This window comes from Eriocheir sinensis, chromosome 37, assembly GCF_024679095.1.
Source record: "Eriocheir sinensis breed Jianghai 21 chromosome 37, ASM2467909v1, whole genome shotgun sequence".
NCBI lineage: Eukaryota > Metazoa > Arthropoda > Malacostraca > Decapoda > Varunidae > Eriocheir > Eriocheir sinensis.
The window spans coordinates 7,834,074-7,861,570 of record NC_066545.1 but is presented as its reverse complement, the minus strand read 5'-3'; the positions used below and the strand labels follow the sequence as shown (position 1 = coordinate 7,861,570).

Here is a 27,497-nt window from a genome sequence, read left to right as displayed (position 1 = left end):
TGAGAAACTATAATATTAAACAGCAACAACGGTAATTATATCAACCACAACACATTACATTACCAGATTAAACCAACCACCAGTGACGCAAGACTCAAACACTACGACGATCATAATTGAGTTTACGGTGCCAAGGAAAGTACAGTAGACAATCGCTGCGGTGCTTCGGCGGACAGCAGCAATCATTATAAGTTTTCACTGCATGCTTGTTTGTTTGGGTCTGTGAAATAAAAACGCCGCTATCCACAAGTAACAGTGATGGGGATGGTGGTTTAGTTATTGGTCTTCTCCTGCTGCTGCTGGTGGTTTTGCTTTGACGGAGGGAAAGTGAGAGTGAGTCTACGGTTAGGAGGAGCAGGTGAGGGACGAGAAGCAATAGGAAGACAAGGTGCTGACAGATGGTGGTGAAGTAAAGGAGTGGACGATGGGCGAGGGGCAAATATGAGTAGAAGTTTGGAAATTGGAGTGAGGGAAAGATAGTGAAAGATTGAAGAATATGAAGGAGTGGATGATGTGTGTCTGGGAGGGGAGGGATAGACTGGTAGGAGGGTGAGGGAATGTGGGTATAAACAGAGAAGTATAGTCAAATTGAAATGAGGTGAAGAAGCAAGGAAAGTAGGAGGAAATACAGAGAAAAGTTGAAGGAAGGGAATGAATGGCAGGAGAATTAAGGTTAACAACAGATGTAAAGGGGGAATCGATGGAAAAGAAAGGGAGGGAATGCTCATGAAGAAGACGAAAATGGGGGATTGACATAGTGAAGATAAATAATGGAATGAGAGAGTTGAAAGGAAAGGAAGGGAAAGGTGTTGTGCCACCCACCTCCCATATGTAGTCAATTAATCACCACTTTCCTCACTCACACACACACACACACACACACACACACACACACACAGGTTAAGAATGATGTAATCTAACTGCATCAAATATTATTACTGTCGAAGACAATTTATTTGTGGCATTGTCATAGCCTACTACTACTAATATATATATATATATATATATATATATATATATATATATATATATATATATATATATATATATATATATATATATATATTATTTTTTCTTTTGCGTTTTGGCCTGTGGCGCAGGTATGATTGCTTGGAGGCGCCTGATGGTATGGCCCAGCCCGCTGTGGCGCAGGGAAGCATTTATAGTGGCGCCATTTTGCATTGGCTCATTCTGCCCCCAGGAGCTCATCTTTGAGTCCGGGTTGATAAGTGGTCTTCTGGACAGCATGTGGGTATTCTTAGGCCACTCGGCGGTGATTGAAACAAAAACAGCACACACACACACACGAACGGGGCGCGAACCCGCGTCGTCCTGGACGCGGCGTCGTCACGCTATCGACTCAGCCACCGCGTCCCCTTATAAATATAAATAAATAAATAAATAAAATTGTCATAACCTACTACTACTACTAAGGATGATCCAACTAGTAGTAGTAGTAAAGATAATGAGATGGTCCCCGCCCTCGCCTAGGCTCGGCGTCAGCTGCAGAGAGAAACTCGGGGGGTGGCTCGCGGGCACCGAAAAAACACCACTCATTTAGTCCTTTTATTCGCTCCGGTTTCCACAGACTATCACGTACTCTTATATTTATCTATCACAACTTATAAATGCATTTCGCTCGTGTGTACTTTCTTTTTCAATTACACTTCCTTTCCAGTGATCAATAATTTGTCAATTGATTACTGCAAATGTAGGTTTTAATGATTTTTTGAAAGTATTTTAAGGCTAAGAATTCCTATCTGAACTGATATATCGATCGATCGATGGAGATAGATATAGATCAATAAATAGATCCTTTTTAATCAACCAAATTTCCTTTTTTTTTTTTTTTTTTTTTTTTTTTAGTAATTATGATTTCTGAGTTTGTAGATTAGTTACTTGGAGTCTGATTTTATAGATGGGTGTTGTTGTTGGTTAGGTATTAATTGAGTACTAATGACAAACTTATTAATACAGCTGTATTCTAAGTTAGTGTAGAATCAATACTGCTGTATTATACTGAGTACTCTAAAAGGAATTAAATGACATAATAATAAAACCTGTAACCATGTAGCTCCATCAATTATCTTGCCTTTATGGTCAGGAGAAAGACAAAACAACAGCCATTAAATGTCACATGTATTTTAAAAAGGACACTCAGTGGCCACACTTCAGCGGTGGTTCACAGGCAACAAGTCATGAGAGAAGATAAAAATATAAAGATATAAAATGTATAAATAATTACAAAGCAGGCAAACATTTTGTTGCAAAAACCCAAGCAGTTGATATAATGAACTAGAATAAGATACACAGAATTAAAACAAACAAAATAATATATGGACATAGCCCAACACAAGAAATGTAAAGTAACACATTTATACAATAGTGAGATGAGATGGCATAACAGGTTTTCAATAAGAAAATAAACTCACATTAATAATCACATCAAGCTGAGAATCTACTTCATGGACTGACACCCTGGCAAATGACTGCACAATGATGACAGAGACATTTACATGTTTAAGAGATGATAATAAAACATTTGTGGTCACCAAACTGGCAGCAGGTATCATAATAATGAAAATGAGGAACAACATTCTTAAGTAAAGACTGCTCTGATCGTTGGGCACCATATAGCAGGTGAAGTTGCAATTTCCTTTACTCTAAATAGTCTATGCAACTTTAGCTGCTCATGCAATTGAAAGCTGCTTTCTATTGTGCTTTGAAATAGAGGTTTGGGTGGCTTGTATTGGAGTTGTTAAAGTGAGGAGATACCAGAGAAAGCCCAGAGGCCATGGACAATGCCACACACTATATAATGATGATACTGATGAAGATGGAATGCTGGTGATGGTGGGAGTGAATGACTTATGAAGGAAGGAGAGTGGTCATGTCTGTTGCCTGAGGGTGTCCAGATGAGCCATGAGTGTGGCCATTTTGTCCTCTAAGGTCTTGAGTGGTTCCTGCACTCCCTCCACTAGCTCCCCCGTTGCCACGTTCACCTGACCTCGCCGTGCCCCAGCAATCACCCCGTTGATGCACATCCTTGCTGAGTTCAGGTCAGTCACAGCAGCCTTGGGATCAGCTCCCTCCGTGGCCACCATGGCTCCCTCTGCCAGGGCTGCAGCACGGTGCAATGCAGCCACTGTTACCAGTGTCTCCTTCTCCCAGCCAGGTCGCTGGGTGGTGGCTGCAACTGCCTTTCGGAAGCGCTGCATAACTTGGTGGCGGGTCTGGGGATCAGGAGTGGGGTGGGCACGCGTCAGTTCCCCATATAAATGCCACAGTTCTGGATGGGACGGCACCTCACTGGTTAGGCGTCCCAGCAGCTCTGAGCAGCGGCGATACAATGCCTGAGCCTCCCGCCCCTCAGGGTCACGCTGGCCTTCCACAATGGCTTTTACCACACGCCCCAGCACCTGCGTGTCGACATGCCGTTCCTTCAGGCCAAGAATCCGGTTGTAGGCAGTCAATGCATCCTGCATGTAGCCCAGTGAGGTACTCACTAACATGAAATTGTCCCAGAGGCGCCAGGAGTCCATCCTGCAGCGCAGGGCCTCCTTCAAAGCCTTCCATGCTCGAGGTTTCTGGTCCAGTTTGAGATAGGCCTGACTCATATTATTCCAAACCTCAAAGCTATCAGGCTCCAGCACACTGCATCGTCTGTATGCCTGGGCACACTTCTCCCAGGCCTCTTCATGCAGGGCACAGTAAGCCAGTCGTTGCCATACTGGGAACTGTAGTTTGTTGATTTCCAGGCTCTTTTCGTAATGTGTGATGGCCTGGCCATACTCCTTCCTGACATAGTAGTGGTTGCCAAGGCAGCGCTGCGCCCGGCCGCTGCGATGGCCAGAGAGCTCCCAAGCCCGTAAGTAACATTCGGTGTCATCCGTTGCCTCCCCCAACATACATAGCAGCTTGGGTGTCTCTCCTTTCTGGAGCTGCTGCTGCACCACCTCTGCTGCCCTTTGTCTCATCTGCAGCTCAGTGAAGCAAGTCACTACATCCTCCCACAGGTGAAGTCGCTCAAATACTTCCAGGGCTGTCTTGACACAGCCTAGCCGCATCAGCATCCTGGCCAACTCCTGTTGCAGCTCCCAGTGTGCTGGCACTAAAGAGGCGCCAAAGAGTCGAAGCCGCTCCCGCCGAGACGGCTCCTCTCTTCCCAGGGCAGCCACCAATTCCTCCATTTGGGCCAGGGAGCGCTCCATGGCCCGGGACTCAGTGGCTTCAACACGGGAACGAAGCAACAAGGCAGAGGACTGGATGCACCAGTTTTTGGGGTACTGAAGTAGGGCCACCAGGTAGGCTTTGGTTTCCAGGTCTAGCTGAACATCGGTGGCTGAGGAGCGCCGTAGATGGGTAAGGGTAGCCAGCAGGACTGCCTGTTCTACTGGGCGCAGGTCAGGGATCACATCCTGATCCTGATCCTTGAACTTGGGTCGCTGCAGCCTCGTGTCATCCTGCAGCAACATGTCCTTAGGAAGGTCTGAAGGTAGGAGGGTGCTGCCCGGCAACTCCCCAGCCATCAATGGCTTTCCGGTGTACTTCACTTCCACCACAAGCAGTGGCCGATCCTCCTGCTGCCACTTAGTCCGCTTTCCCAGTGCCCCAGTCAGCTGTATTTCCATGCCCATTGCCTCCCTGGCCAATGTGAAGTGCTGGCCAGCCCGTCCCACGTCATAATAGTAGAGATGGAGGTGGCCAGCCTCTATGTGGTAAAGGGCTGTTAGCTCCCTTGAGATACTGAACAGGTCTGGGTTGTTTTCTGCCTGGTTGAGTGCACACAGCAACTCTTCGTACAGACTCGGGGAACGCTCGTCAGCCACACGCTGGTGGGCCATGCAGCAGCGCATGCACCACCAATCCGGGGTGAGGCAGGCAGTAAGCTGTGGCCTCATCTCCACCAATGCCACTCTGGCCACCAACAGGTACTCTGGTCCCTCTAACAGGTTGTACATCCCCTCTGTGTCCCCCACCAGGGCCTCCAGTGCCTCCTCCCTAATTGCTGTTGCCTCCACACCATCTGGTACCAGTCCTGGGAGCAAAGAGGCAGGTGGGGGCCCCAGCTGGGGGCCTGTGAAGTTGTTCTGTGTGAAAAGCTGCAGACAGCATAGCCCCACACAAAGAACTACATGCTGCTGCTCTGCCTTGCCCTCCTCTAGATAAGTGATGAAGGCAGCCTTGTAGTGATGCACTAGACTGGTCCCAGCAACCCGCTGTTGCCCCCTGCCAAGGGCTTCCTGGCACTGGGGCTCCTGCAGGGCCTCCACGTAGCTTCCAGCAGCCACCAGTTCAGCTACATGGCTCAGTTTCTGCTCCTCTGTAAATAGGTGTCATATTTTATTCAATATATAAAATTTGCATATTACTATTTCTCATTATAATTATATACTATTACAATGAATGACTCAGGTTTTAATCATGTTTATAGGACATCGTAAAACTTTGTAAATTCAAGTGATGTAGGATCTACTTTACATTATGGTTAACTTATTTCAATGATAATTACTTGATGCATCTACAAGTAAAATAAAGCTGGATCTGATTTATACAAAAAGGTTAATTTATTTCAGTGATGTATAATTGCTTTGTACAGGATGGTTAGTATATTACGTATGTCCCAATGTAGAATTAAAACTTTATCATCTAGATTACTTGTTAGAGCAATTTCACTGAACAAGTTCCCATCCATAATTTTTTTTATTATTATCATTATCACTATGAAACTGGGATTCCTATCATTTACAACTAAAGCCTACAAATGGATTATAATTGTAATCACTAGCAACACATATTTTTTCCATGTTATTTATTTATTTTTTAACATTCATCCAACTCAACCCATTGATACACCTATTACTTTCTTTGAAAATAAATAGTCCATCACTAAAAACTCACATAACTCTCAATAACCACTCTTACATTGAATGGTGAGCTTGTGTTTGCTCTCCATTACCTAGCCTAAAATAATTCATAAGTCTACTGGCACCCAAAGTCACCCTTCTTCTTCTTCTTTTGACCTGTGACACTTTGTATCGCTTCTTAGGTCCTCCTCCTTTCGTTTCTCTTTTCTTCTTTTACACTTATACACACTTTTCTTTTCAGTATTACATCACTTTCTTAAGCACCCACATTGCCACCTCACTGCCCCTCCAATGTGCAGACCCAAGCATTGTAGTTGTACAATTCGCATGTTGCAGCTCAAGGATCAAGTAACTCCTAACAACCTCTCATATTTGGTTTATCATTAGAGCTTCTTAGTAGGTTAGCAAAATGTGCTGCAACCAGTGTTAAGTGTGGGACTGGCAGAGACAGAAACCCACATAGCAGGAATGCCCCCCCCCCCCCCCACACACACACACAGACTTATATTATGTGGGTATCTATCAAAATTCCTAGACGCTTCTTTCTCTTACATCAAGTATTTCCAAAGGCCGAGAACATCAGTCGGGTTCTCAGGAGCACTTTTATAGGTTCATGGTACAGAAGGGTCAAACTACCACCAGGGTCATTAAAGTAGCCCTGGAAATGCCCACAACTCCAACGAAAGCCTTGTCAAATATGTGTGCTTGGGCGCCGAAAGGTTTAATAATATGGCCCATTATATATCTGGCAGCCCATGTGAGTCGGGCCCCGCGACGCACATGGCCCCTGACACCCGGGCACCCTCACCTGCGCCCTGTGCCTCCCCCGCGCCAGGCCGCTCCTCGCCCCCAGGCCCCTCGCAGTCAAAGGTGAGGGGCACGTCATCGTCGGGGTGCAGGTACTTGGCTTCCCAGGTGTGCAGCGCAGTCCGCATGGTGCCTCCCGCCGCCACGGATGAGGTAACGCTGTGTTTCATACTTTTCAACGGAGCAGGACACTGAAACATTCCTGAAAACGTTCCTGCTGGTTGAAGGCTGAAAACAAAGAGAGAATCGTAAATAAAGAATCTTGATCTTGATAATTAATGTTCAGGGTACCGGTATAAGTGCACAACACGCATATTTTTGGGTTGGCTGTGTTAAGAAAATTCTGCATCACTAGCATAAATTTGTAACAATAGGTGGCATGCACGAGAGTAACTGTTCACCATCGCAACGGGTTACTATCGGATTGGAGGTAGCTGGTAGTCTGTAAAATGACTGGTCGGGGAACTTGTTCGCTTTATTGCCGCACCCCAGCACTGTACAAGTGGATGGCATTTCGGCAGAAATTCTGTCTTGTGGCACCAACGCGGAACAGATCAAAAGAAAAAGAAGCGCGGTTTGTGTTGCTTCCAACTCGACCCTGAGCTTGAACTTCATGAGTTGTGCACGCAACCTAGCTACAACATAAAAACAAATAAACGAAAAGCAGAGTTAAATAAGGTAGCGCATAAACATTTTCCTGCTTTTATTTCCCGTCAACTTCTTAGTACTCAGCTGTTTTTCATCGCTTTTTGTTAAGCACTGATTCTGAATTTACATGCTTTTCTGATTCTGTTAGTGCAAGTTACGTCCCGGTGTAAAAATATATAGATGGTCAAAATTACCTCAAACATTAGTTGTGCCGTGATCAAGGCAAGTATAGAGAGGCATCGTCACCACAGAGTTATATATACCTCTTATATAACTCTGTGATCGTCACTCATAGAACGTGGAGAACCAAATTTTTAAATGAGCTTTTTTATTAGGACCTCTCGGATGTTTTTTTATGTTATAAACTACTACAATAAAATAAAATAAGATGTGTATTTTTTTGTTATATACCCTATGAAGCAATTGTCGGTGAAAAAAAAAATAGAAATGTTCACGGCATCTCATTCTGGACGATGATTGGCTGGCGTCTCAATAAGCTCCGCCCCTTCCTCGAGCCTAATTAAGCCCCGCCCCATCCTCGTCTGCCCAAACCGACGACTTCACACACCTCACTCCCACCCTGTTTCCTGACCCCAACATTAATTTTTACGAAAAACGGAGACCACCATCATCTTCCTGAGAAAATTCTGCGTCACACTAGCTTAAAATTGTAACAATAATGTAAAATTACACATACAAAAATCAGAGTTAAGTGAACTATGGAGTACACATTTTCTTGCACTTATTTCCCTTCAACTCCTTAGTACTCAGCTGGTTTTCGTCCCATCACTTTTTTAAGCACAGGTCCTAAATCTGCATGCTTTTCTGCTTCTGATGGTGTAGGGTACGTTCCGAGATAAAAATATGCGAATGAACGCCGTCACAAATCGGCTTGAATATAAGCCGAGTTCGAGGCGATTTCATTCCATCGGCATTTGTTTACTCGAAACGTACTATACACCATTAGAAGCAGAAAAGCATGCTGATTTAGGATCTGTGCTTAAGAAAGTGATGCGACGAAAACCAGCTGAGTACTAAGGAGTTGAATGGAAATAAGTGCAAGAAAATATTTATTCCCAACTTCATTTAACTCTGACTTTCGTATTTGTAATTTTACATTATTGTTACAATTTTATGCTAGTGTGATGCAGAATTTTCTCAGGAAAATGATGGTGGCCTCAGTTTTTCGTAAAACTTAATGTTGGGGTCAGGAAACAGGGTGGAAGTGAGGTGTGTGAAGTCGTCGGTTTGAGCAGACAACGAGGATGGGGGCGTGGCCAAGCGTGATGGCTATAGGAGTTGCCAACGAGTGATATCCTCCCGCCTGTATGACGATACCTTCTCTATACTTGCTTTGGCCGTGATGACGTACCTTCGCCTTGGCATTTGTTTGCGCGAGTCGCAGGTATGAGTAAACAAATGCTAAGGCGAAGGAGCATCATCACGGCACAGCTTATGTTTCGAGGCAGTTTTGACCCTCTATATATTTTTACACCGGGACGTAACCTGCACCAACAGAATCAGAAAAGCATGTAGATTCAGGATCAGTGCTTAAAAAAGTAATGTGATGAAAAATAGCTGAGTACTAAGGAGTTGAAGGGAAATAAGAACAGGAAAATGTTTATGCGCTAATTTATTTAACTCTGCTTTTCGTTATTTGTTTTTATATTGTTATAAATTTATGTTAAGGTGATGCAGAATTTTCTTAGAAAGACGATAATGGTCTCAGTTTTTCTTAATAATGAATGGTGGGGTCAGGAAACCAGAGGCGACACCTGCTGGGAGGACCTCGGCGCACGCTCTAGTATGTAACTCTGTGGATCCAGAAGTTTTGATATACACTTGACTATCAAAATAATATTAATGTGAATATCTCAACATTAATAACTGGAAGTATTTTGATATCTCAGAAGTGGGCATCTCAGAACAATATAGCTACTATAATTTTTTATAGTAGCTATCTCCAGTATATAAACCTTTTTTTTTAACATATTAACACAAACCACAGTCATTAATGGTTTATGTTTACAATATATCCACGAATGGACGTGTTTTCATTGGACCTGTGTATAGACTTTTTAGTGTGTTTAAATGCCCATCCTTGGATTCTTGTGAAAATAATTGACCAAATGTGGTTGAAATTACAGTTTGAAGTTGTGGTATGAAGGATACATTAAAATATAATATATACATTTATTTCATAAAAGCATATAGCAGCTACAAGCTGCAACACTTAATATGGTAATATGGGAATAACAGTGGAATGAACTGTCAGTTACTGTGCAACTTGTCACTATTTTTGCATCAGTATTTCCTTGTCAAGTATTTTTTTGTGTGTAATGTTGATTTCTTTTCATAAATATACTTGTTCTACTTACATATACACTGTATAAGTACATGGAAAATGACTGGCAGAAAAAAACATTCACAATATTGCAAAATTATACTTTACTTCGTTTTGTTTAGAGAATTTGAAGCGAGCTGCTATATCATTATATTAAAAAAAAAAGCAAGCAGCATTAGTAGCATTTCTCTCCCAGAGTGATATTTACTAGAGTAACCCTTTATATTTGTAAAGTTGTTAAAGCTTTTTTTACACTCAAGAACCACATGACAATATAAATGCAAAAGAGAAAACTATAAACTAAAGATTAAATAAGTTCTCTTAACACTCATGATAAAACAAGACCCATTATACCAAATTTATTTGACAATGTGAGAAAATGGAAACCAGACAAAACCAACGAAAAGATGTGAAAATTTGAAATACCAATCAAGTGGCTTCATTATCGGTGTATTTTCTTGAACATAGCGATTTGCATCTTAAGAACTTGGAAACATTAATGGTGTGGATAATACCATAATAAACAAACTTTAGTAAGCATTTTACTCATTCAAAAAACTCTTGAGATAATCTGTAAGCAGTATAATTACCTTTCACTTACAGGAAAATTTTGGGAATTGTTTCTTAACAGAATAAAAAACATCATTTAATCTCAGTAATGAGGAAACCAACAAAAAGAAAACTCAGTGTACAAAACAACGCCCCCCCCCCCAAAAAAAAAAAAAAAAAAATAAGGCTCTAAAACTTGTGATTCATTGCCACACCCTTCATTCAGCAAGTGAAAATAAAAAGGATATTTCTGAATACATTTGACATCTAAAACTGGGGTTACTTTATGGAGAACATTGTCATAACTCAATCAGTACCAAGTAAAATATTGTTATAAATATATAAACAGCACAAATCAAGACTATTTATGTTAAGTCTTCCTTGATGCATGTCTTTTTCTTTCATTGTAGTTATGACATCTCACTAGAACACACACACACACACACACACACACACAGACACACACCAATGGAAGTAAGTGGACAACAGTACATTGGGAACCCCTATCAACATCAAAGCTCCAAACTATTCACAACTGCATGTAACCTTCGAAGGCTCCACATGTGGATGAAGGAGTGTGACAATTGCAAACAACCACACCAAGACAATGGTGGTGTACTTCTGTTCCTCCATAAGAAAGGTGCCCCCTCCACAATTATCAGTTGGCCCCCACCCCTGCCAACTAGACCAGGCAATCAGGCTACTTGACATTACTGTAGGTAACCAACTGAACTGAAAGCAGCATGTCACCAGCATTGTTAGAGCAGCCTCATCTAAGTTATACATGCTGCATAGACTCAGGGTAATGGGTACACCAACTAAGAACATGTGCAGTACATATCCAAAAAACAACTCCTCAGATAAGGGCATGCAGGGTTATCCTAGGCCCCACTAATGACATACAAGAATGCCCTAATCACCCTGGATCTGTTGAGATTCTCAGACAGGCACCCTGAACAAGTTTGGTAAGGGCTTGCTACAGCACCCTTGCTATTGTCACCTACTTCCACCAGAGGAGTCTCCTTCCACCCACTTCACTTGGCACAGCAACAGAGTGACCCCCTTCAGTGCACTGTGCAGAGATAACTTGGTATGGTGTCTTCCATAGCATATAATATTAATGGAGGTTAAATTTGCAATATTTGTTTACCTGTAAGTAATCACTACATTTCTTAGGATTAAATAAGGAATTATTTTATTATTCCTGCCACTTCTATATTTTTGGTCATCACAAACTGCTGCTTTGTTGCTAAACTATTATCATGATTATTATTATTATTACACACACATGCGCACATGTGCAAACACATACACACACGATGGGCAATATATCCCATGTCTTCATGTCCGAGCAAGAAATTAACTGATACACCAGTCTCATCTGATCAGTACATTCATATTTTCAAATGTAGCTTTTGAGTTTCATTGATGGAAAACAAAATCAGAACATCTTCACAATGTATTAAAATAAATAAGGAAAATGCTCAAGGCATCTAATGAGGCACAACTCCAAAGAAAATAATAAATCTATATAATATGCAACATTCCTAATGCAGATCACCCCTAACCTAGGTTTTGCAATGCAAAGTTTGGTCATCTCTTATTGTCATTGGAAGGGAGAGGGCAGGACAAGTGGTATGAAAAGCAAGATGAATTGATGATTCTTGGTGTTGGATTTCCCCTCAGGCCTTCTCCTGCAGGAGCATCAATGTCTCAGGCTTCAAGTAGACATTATCATCCAGGTTGGGGTCCTGTACATCTGGGTCCCACTCAAAGTTGAACACTATTGCCGGAACAAGACGTAGCTCCACTAGGTTCTGATCACCCTCAGTTACCTGCATGAGAACCATTGATCAAGGAACCTGTCAGCTTACGAGTCAGTTATTCAATCGTGACAAGGGTTTATGAGAATCAAACAGGAGGGTCAGGTAAGGTAGGAAAACAACTAGTAAAGTGGACTGACAGGACTGCAGAATACTTGAAGTACAGAGATGGGAGAGGGTGTGTGAATATTGCAAAAAGGGTGTGTATTAACAGGGAATACTGAAGATGGCTCTGCCATGGCAAACCCTACAAGTTATTGGAGGGACACGGCACTAGAGCTATAAATAGATATTTAGATAAACAATTTATAATAATCAGAATAATGCTTGCATGAATGTGTGAATATGAATGAATATGCTCACTTTTACACTCCTTTTTTGATTCTGCATTTTTCCATGTATCAAGACACTATTCAATGATTGATAATTTTGTACAGGTATTTCAGAAACATACTGCTCCGTAAGCTCCAAGTTATCACATAATGCTTAGTCTATGTAGTAGGCAGTGAAGCCTTAACACCCACCTTTCCCCCACCACTGATGGTTAGGAAAAATGGTCTCCAGTCATTCACAAGGTTTTCTCTTACAAATTTCAGAACCTCCTCAAACTTTTCATGGACATTAAATGTTCCCTGGAGGATAAGGCTGTCGGGGAAGCGCACTCTGGCGAAGAAGGAGAAAAGTTAGTTCAGCCGATGTAGTGCTATTGCAAAGAATGAGAATAATAAAAACAACATATGTAACAACTACTTTTGTTGAATTTTTGCATTTTATAACATACACGGAGGAGGCTATTTGCATGTGAAGATTTGGATGGCATGCCAAATGACCCAACAACAAACTTCATACATACCTAATAAGGCTGAACCTGTACTTCCTCATCTCCCTCATCTCCATCCGTTCCCTCATGGCTTTTGTCATCATCACCTGACTCCGCTCAACAGCGTCCGCTCTGTCAAGATGAAAATTGTCTCTATTCTTTATCTTAATCTGTTTTGACTCCTATCCCTTGGATTTTTTTAAATGGTAGTAGCACTGATGCAAGGGAATATGCCCCTTGAAACAGCTTGCCTGCTCTCTATTTGAAACATCTTGCATGCTCTCCATTGCCATTTACTAGACTAAAGAGAGGATGAATAAAAGCAAGATAACACAAAAGATGGATTTTCAAAATAGATCATAACCACACAGTGTAAACAACACAACCTTCTGCCTCATCTTTTTGGTTAAGTGAAACAAACTAGTACTACCCACAAGACAACCTAAAATATATACTTTAACGAAAATATATACTTTAACGAAAATATATACTTTAATGATTTTCAATTTACATAACTGATTGCTAAACATTTATTTTTATGCAAATTCCCTAATTCTACATTTCTTCCAATTACTAAACACCCTACTATGGCAGTTTCCCTTATAATTACTTGCCTGGTTTGCATTTCCTTCTTCAGCTCATCTGCCGTCATGTTAAAGAACTCACTCGGCAACTCCATGTGTGTTGCTGCCTCAGCTGGGAGTAGCACACTCATGCTACGGTCAAGCTGAGGACGAATGGGCTCAGCACTCACTAGGGCATCACGTAGCTGCTCAAGGGCGTTAAGATCATCAAGGTTTTCTTCTGGGAACACCTGAATGGAAAGGAAAAGGACATGAAGGGTAAGTAGGGAAAGTGACCCTAGAGTTAAAAAAAGGGAGATACAGCATGAAATCATGCACACGCAGACACATACTACTACAAAACAGACATTGATCACAATTGATTTAAGTAAGAAACATTACCCAAAACGTATCAGTTGTGTCATTGAAGGGCAGCTCCTGCATGGTGAACCCAGCAGCTTCCAGAAACTCCTTTGTACCCTCAATGGGATCAATCCTCTCCTGGTATGCCTTGTTTGATATTCTTATTTTACGGAACTTTTCTTCAGTGGGATTTGACACAATATTCTCAATGTACTTACACAGGGTCTCAATGCACAGCTTAATCTGGAAAACACCAATGCATGTATTAGGGAATATAAATCAAAATCTTCATTGCTATACAGAAGAAAAAAGAAGGCAGATCTTTCATTGCTAACCTTTGCCCAAAGTATGTCAAATTAGTCCATTTTTTTTCTTTAACACTGAGTATTGTCCAAGTAAGAACTTTGCTAGCAACAGTAATGATAACAATGATGACTAAAATGACCACATCCAGACAATGCACCTTTTCTTTATTTTTATTACAGGTGTGAATAATGATGCAGGAAGAGATGGCTCGATCTTCCTCTATCTGGCTGTATAGGAAGTCACGGATCTGTTTCTTGATTTCATCGTATGATGCCACCTCTGGTCCTGAAGGGATGGTACAGTATTATAATAATGACAGCACTCTCAAATTTTATGTATCTTAACCCCTTCACTACGGCTGGGCAAAAACAGTGCCCCACCCCGTATCCGGTCTGGCCGCGCGCACCAGATTTCAAACGTCGCAACTGAATAAAACAAGTTTTAAGCCATAAACTCAATGTAATCATCATGTATTATATATAAAAATATGCAAAATCAAATGGTACACATAAAGAAACATAAATTAATTGATCATTTTGAGATGTATGCATAAATATACAGATAAATTTGTGTTATGTATAGATGACGTGTGTCTGATGAATTGTATTTCCTTATATTAGTTGTGATAAAGAAATAGATTTGTGGAGGAAAGTGGAGGAGAGGGAAGGGGAGGACACAGACGTAAGATCATGGAAAATATCCCACTAATTCACTGGCAATACACACAGATTTCACGGAGTAAAAGGCTGAAAGGCCATCCTCCTGGAGGTGAGTCTTGTGTGTGTGTGTGTGTGTGTGTGTGTGTGTGTGTGTGTGTGTGTGTGTGTGAGAGAGAGAGAGCAGCATATTTCCTCTCTCTCTCTCTCTCTCTCTCTCTCTCTCTCTCTCTCTCTCTCTCTCTCTCTCTCTCTCTCTCTCTCTCACACACACATAGATGGGAGGGATTGAGATACAGGAGATAAGCACTAGTCACAGTGTCAGCAGAATCAAGCTGTAACTTGTCTCTCTCTCTCTCTCTCTCTCTCTCTCTCTCTCTCTCTCTCTCTCTCTCTCTCTCTCTCTCTCTCTCTCTCTCTCTCTCCCACACACACACATAGATGGGAGGGATCCAGATACAGGGAGAGGGAGATAAGCACTTTGGTCACAGTGTCAGCGGAATCAAGTTGTAACTTGTTGATGCCTCTCTCTCTCTCTCTCTCTCTCTCTCTCTCTCTCTCTCTCTCACACACACACACACACACACACACACTGCAGGGAGGAGGTAGGAAGGAAGGAAGAAAGAGAACAGAGACAGCGGGATGGATGTGAGGGTGAGGCAGGGAGGGGAGGCCGCAGCTCCTGCACAAGCCCGCATCCCAGAGTCGAGGTGGTGGTGAGACAATGCACTAGCCAGCCACTTAGCAACTCAAGGGAAGAGGAGTTCCACACACATACACATATATCATTTCTTTCTCATTATTTTTGGAATTTCTGTTAGAATTGTTTGTTACTGTGAAGTACAAATGTGCGCGAGACACACTTACGTTCTTACACAATAATAACATTGAAAGTCAAATAAGACACCGTATCATAAACGACCTACATCCTAAACACAATCGTACAATATCCGGGAAGAAATAACTCATACGCTGGCTAAAGCGAGCCAGGACGCAGTATGTGCATCCTCAGATATGGTATGGGGCACACAAGGACGCAGTATATGCGTCCTCGTGTTGAAGGGGTTAAAAGTATAACAATGTCCAGAAAGCATAGATATTGCATTACACAATATCTTGTGTTGGAAGATACCCACACTGAATTAAAAATCAGTAATGAATCATATTGATCCCCATAACTTTTGAGTACTGGACAGTGAATAGTTAGTTCTATATGCCTAAAACCTGCTCTGTGGAAAAGTAATGGGAATATGAAGATGAAGCAAGATGCTAAAGAGGTATATCATAAAAGGTATACCACATGTGATACCTGTGAGGGAGGAGGTAAGAAATCAAGAGTATAAGATAAAAAAAAAATACTTGAAATTTTGTTAGATTAAGTCCACTACACATTTCATTTGAGTACCAATTCTCCTAGTCCTCAACATTAATGGGAGAAAGCAAATGAAAATATGATAAATTAAACAAATTAATGAAATTACTACTACCAAGATTCTACTCTAATCCTGAAGGACACACCTATGAGAGGACAATGAAAGTAAACACCCCGGACAGCCAGCATTGGGGCGCCCTCCAGGTGAACTTCTCGGGGGCCAACTTGGAGCTGCTCATTCAGTTTCATCTGTTCCATGGCAGTCCTCTCAGCCTCCATTTCCCGACGTGCCTGAGACTTGATGGCCTTCATTGACCTGAAACATGATAGTGATTTATATAACCTGCAGTTATTGTTCATTCATGTGTCTTGGCAGTCTAGTCCGTTCAGCTCTGATGATTCAGTTATCTCATCAACCCACTATATCTTATCTCTGACTACATTATATTCTTGGTGAGATTTTATATACTTTGTTGTCATATTTCAGTGTCATAACCTAACTACTAGTGAATCTGTTCTGTACTTCACCCACCAGTCCACTTCTGTATTCTTGGACGAATTCTCTATCCTGGCCAAGGCTGCAGCACCAGCCTGCCTGGCACCTTGGGTTGGGGTGGCCCGAGGCTGTGGCATACCGTAGCCTGAATGGGAGGATCTTGGCTGCTGTGCTGCATCTCTGCTCAGGCTACAACAAATGAAGTTAAATATAAAAACATTACATGGTCAGGTAAGTGTAAACTATGATTCTTTGTGAAAAATAATAGACTAGTCCCTGTGTTTATTTCTGAAAGTGTTGTGTGTGCAAGTACAAGAAACATTTAACAACTTATCACTTCAATCAATTTATGATAAAAAATATAGAAATTATTGATCTGTGTATACAGTAGATACACATAAACAATGTCAGACACACATACCTGCGACCTTGACCTGCAAGCTTGAACTTAGCATCAGCCTTTTTCTTCTCAAAAAATTTCTTAAAGGCATCCATTATCTTAATCTTGATTCAACAAATATTGGATCTTTTTAGCTGGAAATATTCAGAAAATTACTAAATGATTTTTTTTTTTAGTACATAAACTAAAATATGCATTTCAACTCCAATTCACACATAGTATACAACAACTTCTTAACAAAGATATATAATTAAAACTACCATTTTATCAGGTGACATCTACTTTTGACTACTCTTTTTGTTCTTCTTTTTTCCCCACATGTCACTTCATGCCTTGTGCTGTAATGCTAACATTCTCAAACTCATTCTTCTCAAATCTTCTTTAATTTTCACACTGACCTTAAGTATTAGATCCTCGCACTGTTGTCTTTAGGCAGTTTGAAGTTGGTGTTCTTCTTTAATATGTCTTCAACAATACGCAGGCTGTCTGTTATTGTGAGAGTAAAAGTAAGCAAACTATTATAAATGACTATTTCATCTGCACTGCAGCATGAGGAAAGGAATATGTATAAAACATTAATAAGTTACTTTCACGGTCACCACGTTCTTTCAAAAGTATCCCTAAAAGGGTATACATACCATGATGAACTGACTCACTGAAGGACAATGTATGGGAGATCCTATGGGCATACACATGCCAGGAGACAAATATGAGTGACTTACTGAAAGACAATGTATGGGAGATCCTGTGGGCATACACGTGCCAGGAGACAAATATGAGTGACTTACTGAAAGACAATGTATGGGAGATCCTGTGGGCATACACGTGCCAGGAGACAAATATGAGTATCAAGTTTATAAGAAGGATGATTAGCAAGCTCTTCAAAGCATGGGACTGCAAAGGCGTCAGTTCTAACCACCACACCAGATCAGACAAGGAGGAGAGCACTGTATCTGCAGAGGAAGGGAAGCAAAGCTGTCAGTATGACACGCATGGTAAAGTATTCATTTATATTTTCGTTTATATCTTCTCATCAGCCCTTTAACATGGCCTATGTGCTCCTATCACCCCCCAAAAGCACCATACAAATTATAAGTAAAAATCAACATCCTAGCATAGGCACATTGCTGAGTTATGCTGAATTCTTATAAGTTTATAACTGCTGATCCACCAACAGATATACTCACAGCCCTTATGCGGTATATTCAGAGTTGCCAGCCACCGGGTGTCACCACCAACTATGTCTTTGTGCCCAAGAAGCTTGAACTATTCTTTCAATTATCATAAATTACCTGTGTTTCTCTGGGACTTGTAACAATTACACTTCAATACAATAAGTGATACTATTGTTAATAAATATGTAGTTGATCATTCTCGTTGTTTTATTTATTGGTAAATGAGAGAAAACAAATGACTATTGGAAGCTTCTCCTCATTAAAAATCTTTCTTGCATGAAAGCTTTGCAATATCAAGTAGAATAGGACATTTTAAAAAATTATATTTATATTACAATATTTGCTGAGTATCAGTCTCATCTTCAACAAAATTTATCAAAAAACATTTTATGGGATTTAGCAACTAGACAGAACCACCCCAACATGAGGGCGATCAGGTGTTTGGGTTTCTGTGAGGTCACTTGCTTCCAACCCCAGCATGTTATACTCCACCCTCAACTGACTGCTGGTGGTTCTGTGGGGTGGACCAAGACCTTGGTGTGGTCGCTTACCATTACCAGGAGGGTAGGCAGGTCAAAGGCTATGACATTTAAGACCAGGAGTTGAGAACAGAGTGTAACACTATGGAAACGGAAGCCAGTGACCCTCATGAAAATCTAACAGTGGCTGCTACAGTGTCTCTCAAGTTGCTTAACCCTAAGCAGGTACTCAGCAAATATTGTGATTTAAATGAAATTTTTAAGAGTACAATTCTGCTTTATTTTGCAGGGCTTTCATGCAAGAAAAAATTTAATGAGGAAAAGCTTTCAAGTTCCAATAGTCATTTATTTTCTCTTGCTTACCAATAAATAAAATGAGAATGATCAACTACATTTTTATTAACCCTTTCATGCAGCAAAAGTTTAACAAGTTTCTCTTTCCACTACGCCATCCATCTGGGGCTCCCTCGGGGGCCTTGCGGAATGGCCTGACCGTGCGGCAAAAATTTTATCGATTTCAGCCACGAGTATTCATTTTTCCTGGCATTATTATATATCATTGATTTTGGAAGAGATTATTCTGCCTTGTGAAAGAAAAAAATATCAAGAAATGCAAATAAATAGTGAAGTTTACAGACTCTGAAAAAAACAATTTAAAGGGACGACAGTCGTGCTCACAGGCTGCCTGCTGAGAGGTAACTAAACCACGGGGAATTATCACTTCAAATCCAACAGCACCAGAGAGTTGACAATCAGTTTATTTAATGGGTCTAGCTTGGATCTTTGATGCAAAAAATTTTGACACAATTCTGAAAGATACTTTATTTGTGGCGAATTTTTTAAACTTTTGATGTGATTCGAGTCAAAAGCTCTGATGTAGACGATTCTGTTTTGACACGAATTGCGTTGTGATGCGTGAAAGGGTTAACAATAGTATCACTTATTGTATTGAAGTGTAATTGTTACAAGTCCCAGAGAAATACAGGTAATTTACAGTAATTGAAAGAAGAGTTCAAGCTTATTGGACACGAAGACGTAGTCAGTGGTGACATCTGGTAAGGATGAATATACCCCATTACTATTAGCTAAATATTAGTACATACTTATATTGACAAATGTAAGGTTGGAGAACTCAACAGTGAGTTTCATAAATTTAGTTTGCTTTTGTATTGATACCCATTCACTAATGTAGGCCCTCATTTGGGGAATATATAAATAAATGTAACCTACTTTGCCACAAGTGGCAGCAACAGTGCAGCTCAAAGCGTACGTGTATTTATCATAAACTGTTAAACTTAACAAATGTAACCTAACCCAACCTATATCCCACTGCCAAAATGCAATGAACTAGGTTTTTTTTTTCCCCATAGTGCCAGTAGGCTTTCTTGATAGGGTCTGGTGGTCATCCCCAGCTCATTAGTGGTGCCGGCAAGTGTTTTATAATGCCACCATCCTGCTTAACTCATGCAGAGCAGAGCTTCACTGGATCCCCTCTAGAGAGTTTCACTAGAATCCGGGTTGATTGTGGTTATCAGGACTGCATATGGTTAGTCTTCGGCCACTCAGCGATAACTGAACATTGATACATTTAGCAACAGGCAGGACTTAAACCCAGATCCTCCAGGACACTGCACCCGCATGCTGACCATTCAGCCATCGCCTCCCCAGGTTGCACTCATAAACTTTTTATAACATTAAATATAAGTTTCTTCAATTTCAAGAAACTATTAGCTACATTCAGAGATCAAAATACAACAAATAATATTAATACTAAGCTCATGAGGGATGGCTATCATAAATCCAATATTATCCCATCATTCAACACAATCAAAATTTAACTTTGATGAAATTTACCTGATGAGACACTTGGAAGTGTCTTTTGAACAGCAAGGGCCAAATTGAGTGTCCAACATAACAGGCACACACACTACCCTAAAGAAATAGGACATCCCCAGACACTCCCAATAAAACATGAGTGATCACCAAGTGTGACCATTAAAAGGTGACCAGTTTACCATACTGTTAAGGACTACGTAATCAGCTAATTACGGAATGAATCTCCACTACCTACAATTAGACCATATGAAGGCAGTGACTCCCAGCACCTAACCTTTGGCTGTCCCGATTGATGGCTGCCAGGGGAGCTTGGAGGCCTCGGGCAGCGGCACGAGGGAAGCTGCGGCACCCACAGCCACTCTCAGCCCCGCCAGCAGAGTGCTCACCGTAGAGTTGAGCCCGCCAGCCAGGAGCACTGCAGCCTCGTTCATCACATACGAACCACACTCACTGCGGGGGTGGAAACGAGGGTGGGGTGGCGCCCCCTCCGCCTCCTCGTCAGGTGATTTCTGGTGCACAACGGTGAATGTGTTCCTTCCTCTTCCTCTTATGTAGACCTCTACTTCAGACGCTGTTATATCGCTTCTTTGGTCTTTACTCCTCCACCTTCTTTCCTTTGTATCCTCAGTTAATTTTCTCTCTTTTCTTCGTTTCCAGCTTTCAACCGAGAATGTGGGATTGCCTCCGTAACGGCGAGGTAAACAAGGAAGGTTTTGGTATTTATGATCTTGATAGATAATGCGCAAGGCACTAGTGTCTGGAACTGATCATACTTAATAATCCGTGTCTTCGTTTTAGTCTCGAGATTGGGCATTAACCTTTATTGTAATGTAAATGTCGCCGCCTCTCAGATAAAGCCCTGCCTGCTCCCCGGCGACACCTGGCAGTCACTGTGTTTACACCCTAGTCACGGGCCACGATGATAATGATTTATTTCATCACCACAATGTACCATAGTCATATAAACTACAAAGAATTATTACTCACTTGAAGATATATATGACTATGCCGCATCTACTTCATTATCTAACTGTCGTACATTGAACTGCCCATCTTTCCTCGATCCTCTCGACATCGTGCATGATCATCATCAACCTGTATCAAGAAATCATTAAAATAATTCTTCATCTCTAGTCGATATTCTAGTATCAACAATAATTAAGTTAATAAAAATCTTAAAATAACACTCAAAGGATAACTTAATTTGCCTTAATATAATAATTAACGTTCAACAACACAAATTGAATTAACATTCTATTGTGGTCTATTAATTTTAAAGTACCAGACTATATTTAGGAACTTAAATTATAAAAGAGTAGTCTGAAAATGCTACGATCGTAGAAATAAAAGGTAATAATATCCACGCTACATATATAGAAAATGCAGTAAACGATCGTTAATATATGCTTCTTGGGATATATAGAAAGAAAATTAACATGGAAAAATAGTACAGCTACCACATATTAGCCATCTCACAATAGGATTACTAAACGAAAACTCAAACTACGATAAAACTGATAAAAACTGTGTTCACTGTTTATTGGGAGGCCCTTGAACTATTCCTTGAGTTGCCTGACGGATATGGCACTTTCTAACACCATGCTGAAGATAAGATACAATTCGGCTTTTTGATATCCGTACGTATAGTCCGACGGGTGTCTCGTGTCTAAATCTATTGATATGTATATATAGCTACACATGAATCACGCCTACCTATAGCCTATTATGTACGTCTGATATGGAACTGATAAACGACAAAGGTTATCCGTGCTACTTAGAATATATCCGCTGCATTGCCCGCATATATAACATACCATATACCTGACTGTCTGTATGATATGCTAAGGTAGTTCGGTGGTAGATTGAGTCATTCAAGAGATATATTCAAACAAAACGAAAAAATGAGGACAAAAATAATCAGTAACACGTACGATAAAGTAAACGAAGGCACACGCTAAAGCTGCGCATGGCCCCGGTGCTCATCTTTGTCTCATATAACCTAAATTGAGACTATAAAATATAGTGTGGAACATGATAAGTAGGCTACTCATGTTTGCTCAGTGTAGATCACATCATGACTAGCCTACATATTCACCACACACTGCCCAGTGCCCACCATCGCACTGCAGACTTGTGACACACACCTGTTGCCCTGACGTCATTAATCTGCCCCGGTAATCACCAGTGACGAAGGGAAAAGACAGACCAGTGCCGAAGAACGTATCAAAGAGGCCCAATAAGAAGCCGGATCCCTGCGTCTGGGCCAATGAGGAAGGAGGGAACAAGGCGGAATGGCGCTGGGGAGACTGAATGGGGAGCGAAGGGGAGGGAGACCCTAGGGGGAGCGAGGGGGAGGGGAGGTACTGGGAGACTTTTAAGGGGGAGCCTGGGGTTGGGGAGGTACTGGGAGACTGCAGGGGGAGCCTGGGGGAGGGGAGTTAGAGGGAGACAAGGGGGAGCCTGGGGGATGGGAGTTAGAGGGAGACTAGGGGGAGCCTGGAGGATGGGAGTTAGTTGGAGACTGGGGGAGGGGAGGAACTGGGGGACTGTATATGGGGGGCACGGGGAAAGGGAGGTACGGGCTACTCTGTAGGGGGAGCCCGGGGGAGAGCAAGTATTGGGGAACTGTAGGGGGAGCCCAGGGGAGGGAAGATATGGGGGACTATTGTAGGAGCCCGGGGGAGGGGATGTACTGGGGGACAGTAGGGGGGCACGGGGAAAGGGAGGTACGGGGGACTCTGTAAGGGGAGTCCAAGGGAGGGAAGGTGATGGGGGACTCTGTAGGGGGAGGGTTGGTAGTGGGAGGGAGCCCCTGCAGCTGAGCGAGGGGGCGAGCCTTGACATGGAGCAGTACTGTGGAAAATCGCCGTAATATGTGAAATCAGGCGAGTTACAGTGTTTTGTCGCGTGTGTGTGGAGGGCGAGGCGTGGCGCAGGGGGAGGGCAGGGCGGGCAGGGGGCTCAGGGGGAGGAGAACACCCTGGGAAGTCAGGAGCTACGGAAGTTCTCGCGGGCAAATGTCAACAAATAGGAGGCCTTGCTCCTCGGAAGCCTTGTTATTGGAGTGTAGGAGTGCTCTGGTGTGTGCATGGAAAGCCCAGGGCCTGCTGAGGAGGACTGGGAGTGTAGGGGAGGTGGGCTGAGCCAGGGGCCGCCCGTGACTGCCCCAGCTGACTTCCTCCACCTGGCCGTGGCAGTAATGCGTGACCCGTTTGGCATCCTGAGTGTCCGCTAATTGGGCTGGTTTGTTCTTCTGAGGCAGGAAATGCACGGTCAGGTGTTAGGAGTTGGTATGTGATTGCCAGTAATTACAAGGTGTTTAGTGAAACGTGTGCCTAGAGGTTCATAGGTGTTATCACAGGTAAAACTCCAGAATTACACCCAGTCCAAGATTCCTAAGCAGGTTATTATTAAACTTGTGTGTCACCACACAGCATTTTCTTAACTAACAGCCCCTTCTTAACTCATATATAGCAATCTATCACAAGAAAATAGTAATCCATTGCTTTTTAATTATTTGTTGGAATCTCAAAACTGAATTTATCAGTGATGATTAGCACATTGAAATCTATCGGAAAAAAATAGCATCAAGCACTGGAGCGAGTCATATATGAAGCTTTACCAGGAAGGCTTTGATTGCGGTGCAGGAGGAAGTGTTCCCATGTGTCAGGCCACTATGAGCAGCACTGAGTCAGGTGTAGCCAATCCTGAGGTAGGCAATGGCAGTGTGAGGAGGGTGATGACTGACCTGTTCTGTCAAACTGTCCATGAACAACACAGGGTATTTGTTTGCATGTGTTGAGGCCCAACATTGGTGTTTGTAATATCGCTGTGGAGCTGTTTAGAAGTGGAGGTGCAGCCATGATGTGTGGATTGCATGCGATTTTAACTGCTGCATCGTAATCTGGTACCATTGCTTCTGACTGGAAGAGGGGGTTGGTTATCCCTATCTGGAATGGGAAAGGGGACCATCAGGACTGTAACAAATACCAAATACAACTTCCCTACTGGAGCAGAAATTATGAAATTAAGTATTGTTGTGTTACAGTGTAAGATGATCACAAATTATTTGTAATTCATAATCATGCAAGAACATTACTACAACATCTGGAATGTCACTTGGGATTACAACAAATTTAAGTGAAAAAAAATGTGGCAACAAACCCCATGGAACCCCTCTGTGGAAAAGTTTAGGAATAGAAGGGTGACTATCTCTGGAAATGGATTGGACTAAAAGTAAACTAGAGATTGGGTACAAAGAGTGGGATGAAATCTGTAGGAGGGTAGTTTAGAAAGCAAAGCAATCTTGAGGCAACATCAAAAGTTTCACTAAAATGGCTAAGGGAGGAAGACCAAGAATCAGTTAGGAAGACCAGGTCACCAGTAGAATTCCCCTTTCAAAATCCAATCTTTAGTGTATATATATATATATATATATATATAGAGAGAGAGAGAGAGAGAGAGAGAGAGAGAGAGAGAGAGAGAGATGTAGATAGATAGATAGATGCTTAAAAGAAATCCTGTTAAATTATGTTTTAAAAGTTTCATAATGAGAGAAAAATAAATTTATAAGAAGATACAGTCATACCTCGGTTCACGAGTTTAATTCGTTCTGGAATTTTGCTTGCACACCAAAACATTTGTAAACCAAAACAAATTTCATTATTGAAATTGAAATTAATGTGTCCCATATCTCAAAAAAATGTTTATATAAAAATCATTTACTTGTTTTTTTACACAGAATTAAACTAATATTACTTACAAATAGCGATGATAAATAATATAAAACACAAATCAATGTGTTACGGAAACTCCCACAACAGCTAACTACACTCAAGGTTTAGGCTTCGCAACGGGGTTTAGTATCTGCAGTTTCCCTATTCTCAAGGCACCGGAACTACTTTCGGCCATCATCGTGAAGCTAACCTGATGTGTTGTCTGAGATGGAGGGTGAACGAGAGTCAGTCACATGAAGGAGGGCATACAAGCCGCCGAGGCTCGCACCCCGCTCCTTTTGCGAGCATATAGTATCTACCATTCCTGTTTTCTTCTTTGCAGCACTATCTCTCTTAACCATCTTTCTGGGAGACATTGTTAAAGCACAAAGAACGAACACTGTAGTGCTGAAAACACAAAGATCGCACACCAAAGCACAACTGCAATCGGACACAAGCGCACGGGTGCTCTCTACGAGTTTAACCTTTTCAATACGGTGACGCAGACATCGGAGTCTCAGTACGGAAAGGGTTAAGAGGAAATGGAAGAGGATTAATCTTTTAAACCTTTTAATCCTCATCTAAACCTCTTAATCCTCTTCTATTTCCTCTTAAGAGGTTTAGAAGAGGATTAACCCTTTCCATACAGTGACGCTGATGTCTGCATCACCGTACTGAAAGGGTTAAAATGTGGACTGAGATTAGGGTTGCCAACTTGCCACCCTTTCCTTAACCCTTTCAATACATGACGCAGACGTCGGTCTCACAGTATGGAAAGGGTTAAGAGGAAATGGAAGAGGATTAATCCTCTTCTAAACCTCTTAATCCTCTTCCATTTCCTCTTAATCCCCTTCTAAACCTCTTAAGAGGAAATGGAAGAGAATTAAGAGGAAATGGAAGAGGTTTAGAAGAGGATTAATTCTCTTTCATTTCCTCTTAACCCTTTCCATACTGTGACGCCGACGTCTGAGTCACCGTATTGAAAGGGTTAAAATATGGAATGCCATATGTACCGTATTTGGCTGTTTGAATGGTTAAGCAGATAAAATTCAATATTTTAAAACTGTAGTGAGCGCATTTTTCAGTGAACCACAAAACACGTCCATAAAATTATGTTTGTCAAGGGTCAACCTGAAATACCGTACGTGTAAAATACGTGTCATAATGTCCCTCCCCCCTTCCTCCTTACTTCACCAGCAGTGGGCAGCGCGGCTGTCAGTCATGGCAGGGTAGAGAAATTTTAGGGATGCCACCCTTTCCTTAAAATATGGATTCGTTCTGTATTATAGAATGGGATGTTGCATTCCTTATTTTTTTTGCTCAAGATGGCAACATTAACTGAATCTCTATTCCCATTGTTTTCCACTTTGAGCACTCTCGTCTTGCGGCTGACAAAGGGAACCCATGCTCACCTCTTTGACTTGCACAAAGAGACACACCAGTCCTCGTCAAAAGACCAACTTGGTCGGCTATGCTGACATTAGCCGGTAGAGTCGGTCTTTCAGCATCCTCCCCTCCCCTTCATGAGCGGTCACCCGGCAAGGGCCTGTGGTCCCTCCTTAGAGGGATGTACGCGCTTGACCCTGATGGCCTCCATATAGCCCGTGTCCCCATCGCTCATAAACTAAGGCTTTTTTGAGATTTTTTCTTTCTCGTAAATCAAAACACCCGTAAACTAAGGCACTTGTAGACCGAGGTATGACTGTAGTTTGAAAGATCAGAGCAGTCAACCTTCTTACGTTGTATTGTAGTTCTGACCCACCTGATGGGTTAGCCTCCCTTAACTCACTCTGTGACGGGGGTACCTCTTTGGCTGACTGTTTAAGGAGTGGCTTTCCCATCTTGCTGGTTGCAGGTTAGATCCCCGGCGCTGGCAAAACCCTTTCCTGGTTTGGATTAATTTCTCGTGTGTTTCGGGACACGCAGAGGTCATGTGGAGATATAGTGAAGTGAAATTCGTGCAATACATGTGGTGGCATATCAGTTGGCATCTGCTCCTGTGTTCTGTTGTGTCTCCCCTGAATGGGTAACAGGAATATGGATGGTCCATGCTTTCCAAAGAGTTAATAGAAAATAGGAATTTTCAGTGACAAACACACAGAAATTAATCTAGACGTGGAAGGGAAGTCATGTAGTTCTGACCTGCCTGATGGGTTAGCCTCCCATAACTCACTCTGTGAGGGGGGTACCTCTTTGGACAATTGGTTAAGGAGTGGTTTTCCCACCTCACTGGTCACAAGTTCGATCGCCAGTGCCAATAGGACCCTTTCTTGGTTTG

The 27,497-nt window shown here is 42.0% G+C and overlaps 3 protein-coding genes across 17 annotated transcripts in view; 1 reads left to right on the top strand and 2 right to left on the bottom strand.

The window, feature by feature from the left end:
- Nucleotides 1-2,125: 2,125 nt before the first annotated feature.
- Nucleotides 2,126-6,861, bottom strand: LOC127008161 (tetratricopeptide repeat protein 27-like). The gene is made up of 2 exons (XM_050879832.1): nt 6,676-6,861; nt 2,126-5,323 (listed from the first exon to the last, which is right to left on the bottom strand). The coding sequence occupies exons 1-2, from the start codon at nt 6,842-6,844 to the stop codon at nt 2,889-2,891; spliced, it is 2,604 nt and encodes an 867-aa protein (XP_050735789.1). The 5' UTR covers nt 6,845-6,861; the 3' UTR covers nt 2,126-2,888.
- A 2,640-nt stretch (nt 6,862-9,501) lies between these two features.
- Nucleotides 9,502-27,497, bottom strand: part of LOC127008162 (UBX domain-containing protein 6-like) — a 31,810-nt gene continuing 13,814 nt past the window's right edge. For 2 of the 8 annotated variants that reach the window (XM_050879833.1, XM_050879837.1), the window contains exons 2-15: nt 24,253-24,454; nt 21,492-21,599; nt 20,779-21,407; nt 17,803-17,967; nt 17,413-17,500; nt 17,036-17,148; nt 16,651-16,803; nt 16,265-16,434; nt 14,248-14,375; nt 13,824-14,027; nt 13,473-13,672; nt 12,892-12,990; nt 12,563-12,701; nt 9,502-12,050 (exon numbers count right to left, since the gene is read on the bottom strand). In XM_050879833.1, the coding sequence (XP_050735790.1) occupies nt 11,898-12,050; nt 12,563-12,701; nt 12,892-12,990; nt 13,473-13,672; nt 13,824-14,027; nt 14,248-14,375; nt 16,265-16,434; nt 16,651-16,803; nt 17,036-17,109 (1,320 nt within the window). In that variant the 5' untranslated portion in view covers nt 17,110-17,148; nt 17,413-17,500; nt 17,803-17,967; ... (1 more) ...; nt 21,492-21,599; nt 24,253-24,454 and the 3' untranslated portion in view covers nt 9,502-11,897. Of the gene's footprint in view, nt 12,051-12,562; nt 12,702-12,891; nt 12,991-13,472; nt 13,673-13,823; nt 14,028-14,247; nt 14,376-16,264; nt 16,435-16,650; nt 16,804-17,035; nt 17,149-17,412; nt 17,501-17,736; nt 17,968-20,778; nt 21,408-21,491; nt 21,600-24,252; nt 24,455-27,497 lie in introns of all 8 variants that reach the window. The other 6 variants (XM_050879834.1, XM_050879835.1, XM_050879840.1 and 3 more) reach the window with 6 other exon arrangements.
- Nucleotides 23,211-27,497, top strand: part of LOC127008159 (rho GTPase-activating protein 12-like) — a 33,622-nt gene continuing 29,335 nt past the window's right edge. For 4 of the 8 annotated variants that reach the window (XM_050879828.1, XM_050879823.1, XM_050879829.1 and 1 more), the window contains exon 1: nt 23,448-23,570. In XM_050879828.1, the coding sequence (XP_050735785.1) occupies nt 23,522-23,570 (49 nt within the window). In that variant the 5' untranslated portion in view covers nt 23,448-23,521. Of the gene's footprint in view, nt 23,390-23,447; nt 23,795-27,497 lie in introns of those variants that run through there. The other 4 variants (XM_050879825.1, XM_050879827.1, XM_050879824.1 and 1 more) reach the window with 4 other exon arrangements.